Here is an 11898-nt window from a genome sequence, read left to right on the forward strand (position 1 = left end):
CGGTTTTCAAGTTTCGTTCAATGGTAGTAGCGGTGGCGCCCTAATGTTATGAGAGTGTGAGATGACGATGATGAGTTAGATGTTCTTAGGCTCCCCTCGTTGGACCGGCGAAAACAGACCTCCGAGGCTCCAGGGAGGGGCATATGCTCGCAACAGAATATCCGCCACCCCCGTCCCCTTTCGACCGATTCGCGTAAAGAAGTCCGGTCACAGATACTATTTCGAAACATTCACAATCCACAGCAGGGCCTTAGAATCGTTCCGCAAAGCTTCGGATCCTCTCTCCATCCAGGTCCTTCTGAAATAGTCACTACGGCTCAACAACTCGAGGGCGAGGGGCCATACAACGACAAGAAACAGTAGTTAAGCAAGGTCATAATGCAATTTAATTATTGAGATCTTCATATGCATGATAGCTTCTCCAATCCACTCCTCCCTCCTTCCCATACGCCAAAAAAAAAAATGCCAAACAAACAATAATAATACCAAGAAGCTGTAGTAATAACACAAAAGGAATATGTAAATCTTTAAAACATCTGTAAACCCCAAGAGCGGTTATCATAGCGGCCAGCCCATTTTCAAACTGAGTTGTCCTCCCATCCGCCCCGACCTCATACATAACTGACCTTGACACCCATCCCCGCCGTCGCCTTCACCTTCCCCCAAGCGGCGGCCATTATCCTCTTCACCCTCTCACGGATAGCGCGGCTCGAAAACATGAAAATAAGACCCAAGACAAAAGCCATCAACCTTAGTAGGAAGATAGGGTTCGTATGGAACGTCGCGCTTAGGTGATCAAGCATGCCCTGGAACCGTTGCAACATGAGAGTAGCTCGATCGCCAAGGGTAAGCGGCTGCGACGCAACAGGACCCGGTCTCCTGTTGTTATTATTATTATTCGTCTTCGACAACGCCGACTTGATGTTATTCCGCGGCTTGGCTTTCTGCAGAGGCTTCGGCGACTCCTCTATGCCGTAATCGACCTCACTAGCAGCCGCTTTCCGCTCCCTCTCCTCCTGCAACCTCCGCTGCTCCATCTTCTCATTCTCAGCGCGCAGCCTCCGCGCCTCCTCGATATCCCGCCTCAGCTCCTCCTGCTGCCTCTCCCGCTCCTCGCGCTCGCGCCTTTCGGCCTCTTGCTGTTCCTCTTGGAGGCTCTCGAGGGCTTGCAGGAAGGCCTCGCGGCGCTCTTCGTCGAGGACGGAGCTCACGCTGATGAATTCTCGGGCGTATTCCCACTCGTTGTTGCGGAGGAGGACGTGCAGCGTGTAGAGCTCGAGTATTTTGACACGCGCGTTGAGGTCGCGGGGGGTGTCGGCGCCGCTGACGGCCCCTCGTGCTGGGGACATGTATCGGTTGGTTGGTGTGCGGGGGCCATTGAAGCGGTGGGAGATGTCGAGGTTCGGGGTGTTGCAGGTGGCGAGGTAGGTCTCGAGTCTCTTCTGGTTGAGGTTCTGGGTGCGGGCGTGGGCAAGCAATAACGTAGCACTAGACCGAATCAGTTAGCAAAAAAGAGCTCCACAAGAGTATGAGAAGAAGCGGACGAGGAAATGCCGCCTTACAGGTTGATGACGACGTCGGAATCAACGTCCCCCTCGACGCCATGATATCCATTCTGCACAACCTCCTCCCACACGTCTCCATCCCGCACCTTATTACACAACACCCTCCACTCCTGCGTCCCAAAGGCATCCTTCCCCTCATCGGGCTCCATCTCCAGCACCGCGTTCAAAATGGTCAAATACAAGCTCCACACCTTGATCCGCGTATTCCTCGGCGCCCTCGCAATCGGGGCCAGCTCGGCCGGCGGGCCCCCCTTGACCGAACCATCGTCTCCGGACCTGGGCGGCGTGATGAGGGGTAACAGGGTGGTGAGGGCCTCGGGCAAACGACGCGTCAGGAACAGCGTGGACGCCTGCTGGTATGTCTTGGTGATGTACGTCTTCGTCATGGCCGAGGCGCGCTTCGGGGTCCTGGGGGACGCCATGGAGGATATCGACGAGGGGAGGAAGTGGGTCGGGAAGCCATCGGCGGAGGGGGTCGCGGCCGTGGTGGTTGGGCTCAGGGTTGCTGAGTGGGAGGAATCGTCTTGTGACGCCATTGTGTTTTTTTTTTTTTGTTTTGGAGATCCCTTTTTTTTTGATGTTGTTATTTTTTGGGGTCTCCCAGGTAGGCGTTGTTGTCGGGATTTACACCATTAGCCGACAATTTTGGTTTAGGCCTCTTTTTTTCTCCGGCGAAGCAAGAGGGAGAGAGAGAAGGGAGAGGAGGGCGGTGAGATAGAGAGGGAGGAAGAAAAAGAGAGAGAAAAGAACAAAATGGAGATTAAAGCTCCATTTACGAATGTGTGGAGCTTGCAAAGCGTCTCATATCGTTTGGCCGAGGTGGATGAGGGAAAAGAGAGACAAGCCAGCACCGCCTGGCACATATGAGTACACTACGGAGTACTTCGTACACTTGCAATCCGCCGCGCCTGCAAGTCGGAAATCAATCCAAAAGAGAGAAAGAGAGAAAAAGTCAGGTCAGTTGAACATGTGCTAAAGCTCTCCAAGTGGAGTTTGCTGGGAAAAGAACATTCAAGCACCTGACAAACTCGACTTGTTTTCGGACTTGGCGGCGGCTTTTAGCCTCGGCTTGGCTGATGTCGGGCTGCCTTTGATCGATGCTCATCAATAGTTGGGTACCTGGATCAGCACGTCCTCTCCGCAGAAGGGTCAAGTAACCTCCTAACACCACATGAGCTAGCCTGGAATCGGCCCAGCTGCTGCGCTGCCACCCCTGCTGGAAATTGCTGCCACTGCTGAAATTCAGGATTTCGTTCCTCTGGTACTGAGCTTTTCGAGGTAATAACACGGTAATTAACTTCGTCAAACCCGCCAAATACGGCATCTTTGCCGGGGGATCCAACCCTCCCCAATTTACCCCAGTTCTTCAGGGATCCTGCAGTCGACAGTGGAATCATGGATCACACGAGGGACCTCGGAGATTGACCCAGGATCGAGTTCGACGTGCGTAATGATCGAAGATAAGGCTCTTCCGTTCTTCGCTTGAGCGGCAAGGCCCCATTCTTGGAAGTCAACGCGATGCTTCCTTGATTCTTCTACCCCGCGATCACTTAAGTGAATCTCTGGAGTAGAGTAATCACCTTCCTATTTTTCACCGTGCCCGTCGCCGTCACCGCGACTAGAGCCCCTTCGGGTTAACGACCCTGCGTCTCGACGCCCTGTGCCCGTTCCACCTGTGGACGCCTGGCTGGCTCTACCGACCTTATTCCCGGGGCTAGTCGGTTCCTGCGTCCCGAGGGGCAGGCCAGTCCAAGCCCTCTCTGGGGGCTCTTCGCAACAATGGATCGATCAGTGATCTTCTCAGGCGCCCCACTAATAGTGGGTTGCCTGTATTATTAGCACGAATATGCTCAACATTCTTCGTCAGGAACCGGCAGTATTTGACCTCGTGGCGTCTTGCTGTTCCCATGGGTTATTGCGTTTCCGCTGATCCCCCCTCTCATACTTTACAAGAGTCAACATCCACTCAATGTCGCTCCTCTCACTCCCCTCCTGGTGCTAAGTATCCCAGGTTAAGCTGTTGCTGAGCCCAGTTGCCTCGCTATTTCACATCGAACTATCAGACCTTGGTATCTGAGGCTAGTCTTTGGCGTATGGAGTGGAGTTTTCTCTCGGAATGTTGAGTTCCATCAATTCAGACCAAGGACTTGTCTTGAGCCGAGGAGTAATAAGTCAATTGTCAATGGACATTATTAGTACGGTGTATCCTAAGAAAGTCTAGATATGATGTTAAAACAAGATGCAGGAATGCAAAATATGTCTATAGTCATGCTAAAAAAAATGAAACGCAAGTGGGTATAAGTCCAATCATAAGAAAATCACCAACCGCGCTCTCTCCCCTCTCAAAAGGCATCATCAATCCACCCTCCTCTGTCTCGGCGACCGTCTCAACCTCGCCGCAGACCCCCCCTCCTCCTCCACAACAATACTATCCTCCCTCTCCACAAAAGTCGACCCATCCCCAACAACATGACTTTCCAAAATCCACCCAGCCTCGACCGCAAACCTCACCACATCCCCGGCGCTCCCAAAACACGGAGTCCCCGCCTTCGCCCCCGGATTCAAATGCGTCCACATCTCCTTCGTCAACCTCTTGAACCGCGTCAGTTCCTTCCTCTCGCCGCTAAAGTGCGCCACGAGATACTCGTAGATGTAGGCCAACCAGAGCACGTTGGTGTACGGCGCGAAGACCGTCCACGAAATGGGGTCGCCGTCGAATGCGGGGGCGTAGGGTTTCGTGTGCTGGGAGGCGGGGAGGCATTTGCGGTCGCCGCGGAGGAGGAAGGAGCGCATTTGGCGGTAGACGCGGCATTGGTCTGCGTGGGTGCTCGTGAAGAGGGATAGGTCCTTTTCGAGATCGTAGGCTACGGGGGGCGTGGTGCTGTCGTCTTCGTCTTCGGCGCGGGAGAGGCCGTAGTCGAGGATGGTGATGTCGAGGCCCGAGTAGCCGAAGTGGACGTCTGGGAGGGATTCATCCCGGGATCTTGGCGGGTTAGCTTGGCGGATGCAGAGGTTGCCCTCGTGTAGATCCCGGTGCTGGAGGTGAGTTAGTAAACTTTTGTCCAAAGGGGAGGAAAACGGGAATTTCCCAAAGGCATATCGTACCTCGAAGAGGATGAGATCCTCCGCCCGCGCAAGAGCAATAGCCACCAGCAAAAATATATCCCACAACTGATCCACACTCTCCAACCCAAAATCCTCCAACGCCGTCCCCGCATCCCCCAACTCAACGACCAAAAACTTCGTATCCTCCAGATACCGGCTCGGCGACGGATAAAACTGCAACCTATCCGGATCCTTTCTCTTCATCCTCCGATGAAACCCCTGGTGCGTTTCCACTAGGGTCTTCGGTGCCTTCCCCCTGACGATATACCTGTCCTTGTACACGACGAACCCGGGGATGTCAGCAAGCCACTCCGATATCCTCAGCTCGCCGATCAGGTCATCCTCGTCATGCGGCTCCTCGTCCACGAGACCCGAGCGCTCTTGGGCTTTTGTTTGTGCGCGGATTGGTGACTTGAGGCGGATCACTTTGATGATGCTGGTGCCGCGGGGGTTTGTGACGCGGTAGACTTCTGCGTAAGAAGCTTCCGCGATCTTTTCGATCTTGTCGCCGAAGGGACAGACGTCGTCCCAAGTTAATATTCGTAGGCCGTCCTCGACTCCTTCCGTTATGCCTGATGTTTCTTGGGTGTGGGATGTTTCGTCTTCTACTGATTTTGATTCCGTTTCTGTGTCTGTTTCTTCTCTTATCTCTTTGTTGGTCTCCTCCGTAATCTGAGCCGCTTCTTCTTCTAGTTGTTTCGGCGCGGACCCGTCGCTTTGTGCATCATCCGCTTCACTCGGATCCTCTTCTCCGTCCCGAATCCTCACGGCCGCCACCAGCTCGGAAAGTTCGTCGATTTCCCCACCGCGGAGTACAGCAACCTTCTTCTCTCCGCCTATCTTGTTCACGGGACTTTGTGGTAGCTCTGCGAATAACCTCTCGGCGCGAGACCGCTTCGTCTGCTTGCCGTATTGCCGCACTGTGCCGGCCCGCGACATCTTGTTCCCGTATCGTGTCTAAAAGTGGGTTCCTTGGGTATCGCAATTCACGAGGTTAGGAGGTTTATATATAACCAAAATTTTGGATTTGAGAGTGGATTTTTCTTTGGTGCTTGAGTGTTTGGTGGTGAGGTGAGGTTGAAGTTGGGTCTATTATTAGCTCTGTGCTGGATGATGATTTGCAGGGGTTTTGTTGACCGGGCAACCGCGACCGAGACTCCGGATCTTACCCGCCGGAACCACAGGGATGGATCACACTGTCAACCTATGTAAGTCCTGGTCAGGCTGATTTCACAGAAGGGAGGAACAAATGTTTTACGGAGGACTTTTCATGGCTATTTGCACTAAGTTAAAGTTCAGATGTCCACAGGCTCGTTTGATCTATATTTGCAGAGTCTGGACTACGGGGGGGACAAACCAAAATCAACACTGCTTCTGATATTCACCAGAAAAGGGATGTCTGTCCACTGAAAAGGTTAATTTCAGAAGACTTGGAGTTGCGGAATTCACTCTCTCCTCATTGGAGAAGAGCTGCGGCATAGGTGCTTGGACGAATGGATCAGTTGGGAACGTGGCCAGGGAGAGGAGAAGTTCGTCAGCATACCACTTTGGCGGCACCTAGGGAAGTGAAGTTCCAGAATACTCCTAGCATCTGAAGCCGCCTGGGGGCGTAAAAATGAGGGTTCGGACATATTACAGCTAGGAGAGGAGAACTGACACCGGAAGACTTGACCCTGATGACTGGTCTAAGACGGGTTCTCCTCCGGACTGACCGGAAGCCTACCGACCGGCACGGGAACATTCGGATGAAACGGTCGTACTGAACCAAATATACGTACGGAACTACTTCGTATGACAGACTCGACTGAGACAGCAACGCAACGCAACCAATCACTAATACAGCATCCTATGCATTACATACCTGGTTCAAATTAGCTAGTTTCGTGGGCCCCGTTTTCTTGAGAACTCATACACTAAACTACACATACAAAACCGACCAAAACCCTCCCAAGGGGCAATCTCAGCATCCTCATCATTATCGCTCCTTTACACAACTTCCAAAGCAATAGTCATAATGATGAAAAAGAGCCACCAAATGCTTCCGAGTCCTTATTTAGTCCCCTGCCACCAACCGTCCAGCCCTCCAAATTATACAAGGAGAATTCATGCCCCAAAACAAAAAAAAAAAAAAAAAAAAAAAAAAAGGAAGAGGGAACCCCCTTCAAGCACGAACGGTCCCCTTCTTCTGACTCCTCTTAAACTCCTTCTCCCGCTCCTTCTCCAAAAACTTCTTCTGCGTCTTAGCATCCATGCCCTTGAGCTGCTCGTCGCGCTTCGCCTTCTTGGCGCGTTCGCGCTCGGTGTTGCGCTCCTCGGCCTTGAGCTCCTCGTCGGCCTTCTTGATCTGGGCGATGGCCTCCTCGCGGATGACGCGGATCTTGCGAAGGACCTCAGGGCGGAAGTGGGCCTGCTTGACGAGGAGGTCGGGGAGGCGGAGGAAGTAGGAGAAGAGGGGGAGGATGTCGTCGTATTCCCTGTCACTGGAGGGGAGGCGGTAGCGGAGGAAGATGCGCTTGCGGGGGGTCGTCTCGTCGAGGCTGTCAAGCTTGGTGTTAGAGACCAACTGGGTACTCGTTTTTTGATGAAGAACGTTTACGCAGCAAACGACAGCTAGAGCGAATAGAAAGGGAGAGAGAGAAACTTACGTCGTAGGCTTAGTAACGGGCTGGTCGGTGATGATGAGATACTCAAGGAGATCTCCAGCTTTCTCAGCAGCCTTGATAAGCTCGGGAGTAAGAAGAACGTCGGTAATTTCAGCGCTCTCGCTCATGACAGTCAACCAGGGAGGAAGCTTCGAGTTATCCTTGGTAAAGGTAATCGAGGCATCATATCGCTCATCACGAATAGCCTGCATATTGTTCTTGTTGACAACGGCCCAGACAAAGCCATCATAAGCCGACTTCTCAACCTTGAGCTCATTGGAGCCAGGAATCGTTGGCACAGTCTTCGACTCCTTCCCATCGAAGGGATACAAAGCAGCATCGACAGCATCCTTTGGGGCAGGGACGGATTCGAAAAGCGAGCCGAGGACAAACTCAGCAGCACCAAGAATGGGGTTAAAGCGCTTCTTCATAACCAAGTTGATATCGACAAAGGCCACGTTCTGGCGACCCGTAGCATACGACTCGAACTCGAAGAGCGACTTCTCCCGAATCTGGCTCTCGCCGCCGAACCCGACCTGCGCGAACTCGCGACGCAGCACGGGCAGGTGCTTCGCCATGAAGTTCTTGGCCTTGGATCGGTTACGCCGAGAGCCGATAAGGTGGAAGACGAGGAGCACGGCGATGATGCCGAGGATGTAGCCTTCGAGGCGGAACTCGCTGAGGGAGTGGCGCTCGTGCACGTTGTACCATTTCGTGTAGGGCTTGCCTGAGGGGGTGGTCCTGAGCCCGTCGGCGGCGCCTGGGGGAGCGGGGGAGGTGTCTTCGGCGACGACTGGGGCGTCGCCAAAGTCTGCGAAGTCTGTGTATCGAGCGACGACGCATCAGCATACGTAAACATATACAAGCCTGGTATTCTTCGATGTTTCGAAGCCCTCCGACGCATGGCGCGTGTCCATTTGGATTGTCACGCAGATGTGTTAGGGGTGGGTTCATCGTAAGACGTGTACATACCAGAGTCGGCCTTGGGAACCGCATCCTCAGAGGACTTGCCCCGGAGGTTATCCAGAAAACTCGCCATAGTCGCGGGGGTTGTGACTGACGATCGGAACGAGTGTTGAAGATTGATCGGGAGAGCTCAAGCTGGCTTTTAAGGGGGGCGGGCCGATGGAAGTGCGCAGAAATGGGATGGAAAAAAGCAACAGCTCGACTTGTCCAGCTTGTCGCCTGCTTAATCTGGAAACTAATCTGCAACCCTGGTCTGTGCACACAGCGTCCACGTTTGACCCTGGCTTCTTGACACTCGGGAACGAATCACGGAATTGATCAATTGATTCGGGGACTGCATCACTGGAGGGCTTGAGTTTGTTGCAATTACTTCGCAAACCGATGCCTTCTTCGCCAAAGACAATCCATTATGTTGTCGTTTCTCGTTTCTACAAAAGCCAATACCGGCAGGCCCCCATACTTTTCTATCTGTCAAATTAAACGAGCACGCAACCCCAGGCTCGTCTGGTGCTCGTTAGGAATAGTGAAGTGTAGTAGTGGTGGCGTCTGTAATCTGGGGGACTGAAGCTAAAGGAAACAACCCCAATCCCACTAATAATAACGTAACCCCTCAAGATCCACTCCTCAACAATCCCTTAGCAACCATATGGAGTAATGGACTCCCGGCTCATCACTTCTCCTTGGCCAAAATCTCCTCGACCTTGTTCACCTTGTCCTCGAAATGCTGGATCTTGTCCGTTCTGTCTAGCAGTTAGGCAACTCCCCGTTTCATACGACCACTTTTATGTAAGGGACCAGCACTCACCGAGATCCAACACGCATCGAAGTCTGGATGCGGCTAACACCGGCCTGGTGAACGAGGGCGTGAGCCTTTCCGATAATGTTCATGACCTCATCCCAAGAACCCTCTAAAAGAAAAAGACATCAATTGTTAGCCAAGCTTTCTTTCGTCTACACCAGCCGACGCAAAAAGAACCAGAAACATACCAACAGTCGTGCCGGCCGAGTGCATGCAATACTTCAACCCACTCGAACGAATGAGCTTCTGTACATCCGCAATCTCCCTCGAGACCGAGGGCGAGCCCGTCCCAAGCTGAACATACCCACCCATCAGTTAGCGATAACAAAGTTCGTAAAACCGCCAACCCAGCACGCTAAACCCCAAGGTCCAGTTTCCCCATACCGGAAGCAAGCAGAAGTCGGCGTAGCACAACTCCGGAGTCTTTAGCGTCGAGTAATCTACTTTGGTAGTAGCCATGGCTGCTTCGAATCGTCGCGTCGGCAATCGAGCTTCGTGTCGTTTCGTCAAGATGGAGTAGCAGAGTCGCTGCTGTCGCTGCTGCTGAGTGCTCTTAGTTGTCAAGAGTGCTGTCCTGATTGTGTTATGATGCAACTTGCCGAGCACAGTGCCTCGAGCTACTGACATGGTAGACACGAAATCGTGACGTTCTTGACTTTGGTGTATTGCTTGTTGATCCTCTCTGCTCCTTGATGGTGAGAGAGATTGCTATTATCTGAAGTTCGGTTTTTTTTGGGATTCTTTTTCTAATAATAATCCATTGAAGCATCCAAAGAAGGGATTCCGCTACCGCCGTTCCTGCAAACCCGGGAGATCCCAGGATGTCCGGCTTGTTATATATACTTAAATTCCTCGTTCGCGCTTAGTCATCGAAGAAAACGAAGGCATTGCGACGTCTTTGAATGTTGAATCCAGAAAGAGCCTTGCTTCTTGGCTGTTGCCAAGACCAATTTTGACATTGTTTCTCTCAACGACGCATTTTCCCCTCTTTCAAGTCCTTGAAGCCGTTGTGGGAAGGAAGGAGACGTGTCGTTTGAGGAAAATAAGCTCACTAACTTTGTAGCCTCCGAAACATGTGTCCTGCTCTCCTCTTCGTTTCCCCTTCGTATCCCCCCCCAAACAAACACATGACAGTTTTGATATGGATTGTAGCCTCACATCTTGGAGTATCCATAACCCTTTCCGTTGTCCGACTGTCCAGGAGCACGAAGTAAGATTAAGACTGAGTGCGGTTTCTGGCTGCCAAGATCGTCAATTATACTTTCGGCATTGCGGGGACCAGGTCCGGAGCAGACTTGGACCGACGGGGTCGGATTGGTCATTAGAGTTTCGCCGAACCGGATGGGTATTAAGACGTGAGAAAAGGCCCGCCGCATTGCGCTTCCTCACCAGCCCACTTGCCCTCGTACAATCTTGACCCCAAGTTATCTGAATCAATGCTAGGCTCATTCGCCACCTGTCAGAAAACCTCAGCCGCTCCAAGAAGGGCCTCCAATAGCCCCTACAACTCCTGTGGCTTCAGGTTTCCTTCCCGTAGACATCAAGGCCGTGTCGTAGTCTCTTCCTCTTGTGAGGATCTCATCGCTTTTCAACGGTTAGGCTCACATTCGAATCCCTCTCTCAGTTCCTGGCAGCCTCCACCTTCTTCGATATAGGTAATCCCATGAGCTCAACCTCGACCTCAGTGCCATCGTCAAACGCGATGGTGACTGACGCATCGTCGATAAATCGCTCGACAATCTCCATTGGATAGTCGTCAGAGGAAATGTCTGTCCAATCAGTAGCCTGCGTCATATAAACGATGTCGAGTTCTTGACATAGAACGCCCTCCACGTCATATATAGACGAACGGTCAGTAAAGAAGCTTCTAAAGACAGCCCTGACCTCTTCAAGGCTCATAGGACCGCCCTTACGGAAAGGCAAATCCACAAACATCCGCCAAATGATGGCCGGACGCTCGTCAGAATCGAACCCCGCCACCTTGGTCAACTCTGACTCGACAAAACGATACCCCTTCAAGACGGACAGTCTGAAATTCTCAAGCCTCGTCAACTTCGTCACCACCGCCTGCACGTACCGCGTGTACGTGTCCAGGGGCTCGTAGACCTCGGCAAACGTGTCGATCGACGTCTCGAGCGTCACAAGCCCCTCGCACTGCAGCACCGTCTCCCAAAACGAACCGTATCCCTTCCCGTACTGAATAGAACCAGGACGGTGGCGATAATCCTCCATGTCCGTTAGGCGCATAACGACTACGTGCCGGAGCTGCTTTCTATACGCGTCGCGAAGCTGTTGTCCCACGTTTCGCGCAAAGACGTGGCCGGTCCAAAAGTGGAAGATGTTTTCAGTCCAGAAAATGGGGGCCGCCTCGGCGTTGACCTGCCGGGAGACGAGCAGGAGGTTGAGGCTGTGTCGTTTCGCGCAGGAGCACATGGGGATGTAGTCTGCTTGCTGGAAGTTGGGGCCTTCTGGATAGCGGTAGGTGCTGTTGTGCATGATGAAGGGGGGATGTTCTGTGACTTTGGTAGAGGTGGGCGCGTAGGGACATGGTGGGATGTGACGTTTTCGCCATCGAGGAGGCTCAACCAGCGCGTGGTGGTAGATGAAGAGTCGGATCTCCGTAGGGAAGTGGAGGAAGTTTATTCGGCCGTGGGCCAACGCCGAATCCGCTTGCTGGACAGCACCCTGAATCTCCATGATGAGTAGAGCAGAGTGAGAGTCTCGAACAGCAATGTAGAACACGCGCAGAAACCAAGCATTCGTGTAATTGTCGATGCTTCTCGCAAGGGGGAGCAGGAGCTAAGCCCGTAAATGATAGAAT

General features: G+C 52.7%; 4 protein-coding genes and 1 pseudogene across 4 annotated transcripts; all 5 read right to left on the reverse strand.

Moving 5' to 3' along the window:
• Positions 1–611: 611 nt before the first annotated feature.
• SAPIO_CDS2927 (uncharacterized protein) lies at positions 612–2101 on the reverse strand (the record flags this gene model as incomplete). The annotated part of the gene is made up of 2 exons (XM_016785830.1): positions 612–1488; positions 1563–2101. 2 exons carry the CDS (start codon positions 2099–2101, stop codon positions 612–614), a joined length of 1416 nt encoding a protein of 471 aa, XP_016644612.1.
• A 1819-nt stretch (positions 2102–3920) lies between these two features.
• Positions 3921–5609, reverse strand: SAPIO_CDS2928 (Protein kinase-like domain; the record flags this gene model as incomplete). The annotated part of the gene is made up of 2 exons (XM_016785831.1): positions 3921–4601; positions 4671–5609. The coding sequence occupies 2 exons, from the start codon at positions 5607–5609 to the stop codon at positions 3921–3923; spliced, it is 1620 nt and encodes a 539-aa protein (XP_016644613.1).
• A 1222-nt stretch (positions 5610–6831) lies between these two features.
• SAPIO_CDS2929 (uncharacterized protein) lies at positions 6832–8351 on the reverse strand (the record flags this gene model as incomplete). The annotated part of the gene is made up of 3 exons (XM_016785832.1): positions 6832–7207; positions 7316–8132; positions 8285–8351. 3 exons carry the CDS (start codon positions 8349–8351, stop codon positions 6832–6834), a joined length of 1260 nt encoding a protein of 419 aa, XP_016644614.1.
• A 597-nt stretch (positions 8352–8948) lies between these two features.
• Positions 8949–9536, reverse strand: SAPIO_CDS2930 (uncharacterized protein; the record flags this gene model as incomplete). The annotated part of the gene is made up of 4 exons (XM_016785833.1): positions 8949–9018; positions 9084–9186; positions 9266–9371; positions 9462–9536. The coding sequence occupies 4 exons, from the start codon at positions 9534–9536 to the stop codon at positions 8949–8951; spliced, it is 354 nt and encodes a 117-aa protein (XP_016644615.1).
• Positions 9537–10697: 1161 nt separating this feature from the next.
• On the reverse strand, positions 10698–11774 carry SAPIO_CDS2931 (annotated as a pseudogene; the record flags this gene model as incomplete).
• Between the last annotated feature and the right edge of the window lie 124 nt (positions 11775–11898).

This window comes from Scedosporium apiospermum (genome assembly GCF_000732125.1).
Source record: "Scedosporium apiospermum strain IHEM 14462 chromosome Unknown SEQ_SAPIO_0087, whole genome shotgun sequence".
NCBI classification, from domain to species: domain Eukaryota; kingdom Fungi; phylum Ascomycota; class Sordariomycetes; order Microascales; family Microascaceae; genus Scedosporium; species Scedosporium apiospermum.